General features: G+C 51.0%; 1 protein-coding gene across 1 annotated transcript; it reads right to left on the bottom strand.

The window, feature by feature from the left end:
* Positions 1–347: 347 nt before the first annotated feature.
* LOC114622261 (chymotrypsinogen B) lies at positions 348–5,172 on the bottom strand. The gene is made up of 7 exons (XM_028768724.1): positions 5,109–5,172; positions 2,697–2,800; positions 2,530–2,609; positions 2,355–2,433; positions 1,933–2,113; positions 903–1,036; positions 348–564 (listed from the first exon to the last, which is right to left on the bottom strand). Exons 1-7 carry the CDS (start codon positions 5,158–5,160, stop codon positions 403–405), a joined length of 792 nt encoding a protein of 263 aa, XP_028624557.1. The 5' UTR covers positions 5,161–5,172; the 3' UTR covers positions 348–402.
* Positions 5,173–5,844: the final 672 nt, after the last annotated feature.

Here is a 5,844-nt window from a genome sequence, read left to right as displayed (position 1 = left end):
AGGAAGTGTGCTGTTAGGAGATGGGGAGCAGGAGCCTAAAGGCACAGAAGTGTGTCTCCAGCACAAGGCTCAACACCGTTAGACGTCTGACCCTTCAGGGCTGTGGATGATATAGTCTGGCCAAGGACTACTGCCTTTCAGAGAGCACTGTGGTTCTAGCTGGTTCTAACATATGTAGCCCGAGTTCTGACCTAGGGTGGGGTTCTAAGGAGAGGGGAGGCAGAAAGAAGGGCCATCAGGGTATTTGTAGCTTAAAGGGAGGGGCCGGTAATCTGTCCCCTTGGTAGATGAAAGGGATCATTTGTGGTCCTGTCCCCTGGACCACAAAGACACAGAGAGAGCCAGTGTTCGAATTAGCTGATTTTATTGAGATGCTCGAAGAGGGACGCAAGAACCATGGACTCAGTTGGCTTCCAAGATCTCCTGAACCCAGGGCATGAGGGCTGTGACTCGGGCATACACAGCAGGAGTGGAAGTGGAGCAGTAACTGCTGCCCCAGGACACAATGCCTGCCAGGGTCCAGACTCCATCCTTCTGGCAGACGAGGGGGCCACCAGAGTCACCCTGCAGAGAAAGGTAAAGGATTTATCTTCAAGCCTGACCTGGTGGGGTGCGAGGCAAAGTGTAGGGCAGTTCCTTGGGGTTCACGGACACCCCCAGCTGTGCTCTTGTACTCCTGAGGGAGACTTACATAGCCATCTTCCCTCTGGGAATAAGAGACACAGCTCACAGGACAAGAGTGGGTTCCGTACGGGGAGTACTGAGCCAGTCTGGACAGAGGTGCTTCCTAGGGGTGTCTATTAGCCTCAGCCCATCCTTTTCTGGGCCCTGTGCTCTCCGCTAGCCTGATCAGGTTAGGCAGGTCTGTGAGTGAGTGGGGGGTGGGGGCGGGGAGGCTGTACCATGCAGGAAGAGACGCCACTGGCGCCTGCGCAGATCATCACATCGGTGATCTTGGAACCCCAGAATTCCTTGCACTCAGCAGTGGACACGATGGGCAGGGCTGCCTGCTGCAGCTTGTCGGGGGTCTTGAGGGCTGCAGGGAGAGAGGGAATGCAGTCAGGGTCCCTAGGCCTACCAGCCTATGGGATACCACCATGGGTCCTTTCAGGCATCGGCAGGCAGAGGTGCCATCAAGTTCTACCACAGGCAGGGCCTGGACCTTGTGACCATGGGTAGTGGGTGTGTTGTAAGATTTTTTTCAAGAGAGCGCAGGTCCCACCCTGCTGGAGTCTTAAGAAACCCATGACGGGCTGTACAATCGGGTCCAGACTCAGAGAAAATCCCTCCTGCTGAGCCGAGGGCTTCCTTCAGGCCCCATCATATCAGCAATGCTTTGTTTGTATTGGATGAGTCTTAAATATTAAGTCTTAACTGACACATAATAATTGTTAATTTTATAGATTATTAGTTAATCATTATTTTTCAGACAGCGTCTTATTATGTAGCACTGGCTGGCCTGGAACTCACAGACTCCACCTGCCTCTGCCTCCCAAGTGCTGGGGATTAAAGTGGGCCATCATGTCCAGCTTTAATGAACAGATTCCAATTAAGAAATGGAAAGATGTATTATCATCGACCAAAATAAAGGAAGGAAGGATGGAAAGAAAGAAAAAAAGGAAGGAAGGAAGGAAGGAAGGAAGGAAGAAGGGGCTGGAGAGATGACTCAGCGGTGAAGGAGCACTGACTGCCCTTCCAGAGGTCCTGAGTTCAATTCCCAGCAACCACATGGTAGCTCACAAACATCTGTAATGAGAGCTGATGCCCTCTTTTGTGTGTCTGAAGACAGCAACAGTGTACTCATATAAACGAAATAAAATAAATTAATTTAAATTAATTTTTTTTAAAAAAGAAGGAAGACAGACAGACAGCTGGGGTCACAGCTGGAAGAGCCTGCCACCTGGGCTCCCGCTGCAGCAAGGCCACACTCACCATTGTATTTGGTCTTGCCCCAGCCAGTGGTGGCACACACTGTCCCAGCAGGGAAATCGTCATCAGCAGTGGGCAGACACACGGCAGACACACTGTCGGAGAACTGGGCAGGAGTGGCCAGCTTCAGCAGGGTGATGTCATTACGCACAGTGAACAAATTGAACTTGGGGTTCTTAAAAACCTGTGGGGACAAGAAGCTCAGCTAAGACTTGGGGAGGGGGTGGGACCTGGGCTCTGCCATGTTTGAGGGGACAAGCTTCTTCCCTATTGGCCCCCATCAGAAGAGACCCAGAAAGAGAATTCTAAGACCAGTCCCAGCTCCACTGTGCTCCTGTCCTGTAAGGAGCCAAGAACTTCTCCTTCCTGGGCTTGCTCCCCCAGCTTGTGGGCTGAGCCCCTCACCCATCCAGCAGCCTGTGTACCTTGGCGATCTTCAGGACCTGGACGTTCTCATCATCGGATCTCTGATCAAACTCTCCGGCTACCACCACATCAGATGTCCTAGGCACATAGAGATGACGATGAAGAGTGGGTCTGATCCCTGCCCCATCCCCAAATAAAGCTGGAAACAGAACCCCAACATAGTTTGGGACTCACTTGACTCCGCAGTGGGCAGCAGTGACCACCCAGTCTTCGCTGATGAGGGAACCCCCGCAGAAATGGAAGCCAGTGTTGTCCTAGGGAGGATGAAAAGTAAGATCAGTAGCTCCCACCTTGGCAGCACCCCAGTACAGCCATTCATGTTCTCAGAACCTTCCTCTCACCTGCAGGGACACCTGCCAGGGCCAGGAGCCAGGAATAGCATCCTCTCCGTTGACGATCCTGGACAGACCAGCCAGCACTGGTTGGATGGCAGGGACCCCACAGCCTGGGGAGATAATAGTAGTCGCGTTGTAGATAGAACTCCTCAGCCAATTCAGGACCCCACTGAGACCACCTCCCCTGGAAACATCTGGCTCCCCTTCAACCTCCTGGCTCAGGGGTCCCTCACACAGACCCCAGGTCCCTGCTGACCCCAGTTATCCTCCCATAGATAGAGAGAAGCACAGCTGCCCCCAACCAGGTATGTCACAGCAGAAGGAACAGAAAGCAAGCTGGACCACCAGGCTGTCTGGCTGAACCTCCAGGCCGGCCATTTCTGTGGTACCTGCCTATTTCAATAGTTATTTATCATGTGAAATTTGGTTCCCTCCCCTTTTTTTTCTAGACAGGGTTTCCCTGTGTAGCTCTGGCTGTTCTGGAGCTCACTCTGGAGACCAGGCTGGCTTCCAACTCAGAGATCCCCTGCCTCTGCCTCCCCAGTGCTGGGATTAAAAGGAGGACACCACTACTGCCCAACTTTGTTCCTTAATTTAAAAAAGATTAGACTTTGTTCCAGGCGTATTGATTTACTTCTTTAATCTCAGCCCTCAGGAGACAGGCAGGGAGATGTCCGAGTTTAAGGCCAGCCTGATTTACATGAAGAGTTCCAGGCCAGAAAGGGGTACATAATGAGACCCTGTGTCAATTTTTAAAAAAGAAAGGAAGAAAGAAAGAAAAGAGGAAGAAAAAGAGGACTTTGATTCTACTCCATGATCAGAAGAACACATCACAGAAGAGGGAGACGAGCGGAGGGAGTGGTCAGGCATCTTGTGCGTGCAAGGATACACTTGCTATAGTGGCTGGCGGATGTTCACAGTTTGGTTGTACAGTGGCCCCTGTGACTAGCCTCTCCACTTCGGAAGTCCTTTGACTTGCACAAGGGGCCAGCACCGGTCTCCCTTGAGCACAGAGACTAGGAAATGGACAGGATTCTCCACTGATGACTGAAATACCCTCACAAAGTCACAATCATCTATTTTTATACTAGCCAAAAAATGAGAAGCGACAGCGATGCGTTCTCAGAGCGGAGTGTATTTAAGTGAGCAAGCTCGGTCTCCATGGTGACATGGCTGGATCTTACACCTTCCCAGTGGAAAAAGAGCATGTTGTAAAGCCCACGTAGCCAAGTACTATTTCTGTAACTCTAAGGCTCTTTGCTTATGGATTTATAACTATGTAGCACATTTGTGTAAGCCTGGAGAGAAATGACTCAGAACGGGACCAGGGAGGGAGCAGACAGAAGCTCTCGGCTGAATCTGGGTTTTCATTCTTAACAAAGTATCTGAGGCTGGATTAGCGCCAAATGCCTATAGTCTCAGTTGTTCTGAAGGCTTGAGCCCAGGAGTTGCCAGGCTGAGCAACCGGGTAAGACAGTGTTTCAGGATAAAATAAACAATAGCAATAAAAAACAAATGGTCGGGGCAGGAGAGATGGCTCAGAGGTTAAGAGCACTGACTGCTCTTCCAGAGGTCCTGAGTTCAATTCCCAGCAACCACATGGTGGCTCACACCCATCTATAAGATCTGATGCCTTCTTCTGGTGTGTCTGAGGAGAGCAATGGTGTACTCATATACATAAAATGAATAAATCTTTAGACAAACAAATAAACCAAATGGCCGTGGTGGCAGTGGTGGTGGGGAGATGCCTCTGAAATTGACTGTGGAATATGCCATAATCCTAGCATTTGGGAGATGGAGGCAGGAGGATCAGGATGGACTACAAAAGACTCTGTCTCTGTAAGGTGTATCTGTTTCCCAAGTGCTAAGACTACGGGCGTGTACCCCAACCTCTAGCTAATCTCTCCCCCTTTTGCTTTTCCGTCTTTTTATAAATGAAAAGCAAAATGGTAAGCTGGATATGGTAGCATAAGTCTTTAACCGAAGCACTCAGGAGGCCCAGGTAAGAGGATTGCTCTAAGTTTGAACCTGCCTGGGTTACATAGTAAACTCTGGGCTAACCTGGGCTACAGAGTGAGATTCTGTCTCAAACAATAAAACATAAAAGCAAATAGAAAGAAAACAAAAAGCTTAGCATCTGCCAGCCGGCTCCTGCTGGGCCGCCATAGCACCCCTACCTCAGCCACATCTGGATCTAGAGACCACAGCTGGACCCAGGCATGTCTTTTTGCTCCTGAAGCAGGGCATAAGCCCAGAAGGTCTGAGAAGGACTTCTGTCCTCCTTGAGGATTCAGGGTACTGGTCCTTAGATAAGGTTCAAACAGGAAGGGTGGGGGATCAGCTATTTCAGGATAACCCCCCCTCTGACCTTCTGCCTCTAATAGTGCCTGGCTAGGCCAGCTGAGCCCGAGCACTTACCAAAGGTGGCCCCTACAAGGGCGAAGCAGGACACGAGCCAAAGGAATGCCATGGTGCTGGACAAGGGAATGAGGCTTGCCTAGTCTAAGGGTCTTTTATGTCCCCTAGGGTCCTCAAGCCCTGCCCAATCCCTATGACCCTACCCAACCAGGAAGGTTCAAGAGCTCCCCTCCCTGTTATCCAGAGACCTTGGATGGAGTGGGGGCCAAGCTTCTTATCGTAGTCTTGCTTGGCTCTTAGCCTGTAAGGCTCAACTCATGGGAAAAAGGCAGCTGCCCTGATTAACAGTGCCCATGAACACTGGTAATGTCCCAAGGCACCTTGTAGCATCCCCAAGGCACCGTGGGCAAGAGCCCTTCTGGAACAGGAGCATGTGCACTGCGGAGCCCTGCTCATGCAGACTTTCTGGGAGGTGGGCTAGGAGACACAGTACCCGTCCCGATGACACAGAAAGGCTTCCCAGCTCTTAGCTGAAGGCAATCCCAGGATAGACTCAAAGAAGATGGTGGCTGGAGGGCCTCCATGTGAGCTGATGGTCCATGACCACAAATTCGTTCACTCATTTAAAACAAAGGATTACATGGTCAGTCAGGACTATCCAAGGATCACCCTGTCACCAGCCCCACCAAACAGTCTATGGAGAGGACAAGCAAGAATGAGTGCAGGCAACAGGGCAGTGACCCCCGTGAGGCTGCTGTAGTCAGGGAGCGCCTGCCTAGTACACATGAGGCCCTGG

Source organism: Grammomys surdaster, unplaced genomic scaffold (genome assembly GCF_004785775.1).
Source record: "Grammomys surdaster isolate TR1022 unplaced genomic scaffold, NIH_TR_1.0 187, whole genome shotgun sequence".
Classification (NCBI taxonomy): domain Eukaryota; kingdom Metazoa; phylum Chordata; class Mammalia; order Rodentia; family Muridae; genus Grammomys; species Grammomys surdaster.
The sequence above is the reverse complement of the archived record's forward strand: the minus strand, read 5'-3'. Positions and strand labels throughout refer to the sequence as shown.

Bases quoted from the DNA above. Each gene is read 5' to 3' on its own strand.
- LOC114622261 (XM_028768724.1), bottom strand. From the start codon at position 5,160: ATGGCATTCCTTTGGCTCGTGTCCTGCTTCGCCCTTGTAGGGGCCACC. The intron at 2,610-2,696 runs GTGAGAGGAAGG...CATCCTCCCTAG, and splicing joins CCTGGCAGGTGTCCCTGCAG to GACAACACTGGCTTCCATTT. The intron at 1,037-1,932 runs GTGAGTGTGGCC...CTCTCCCTGCAG, and splicing joins GGGCAAGACCAAATACAATG to CCCTCAAGACCCCCGACAAG.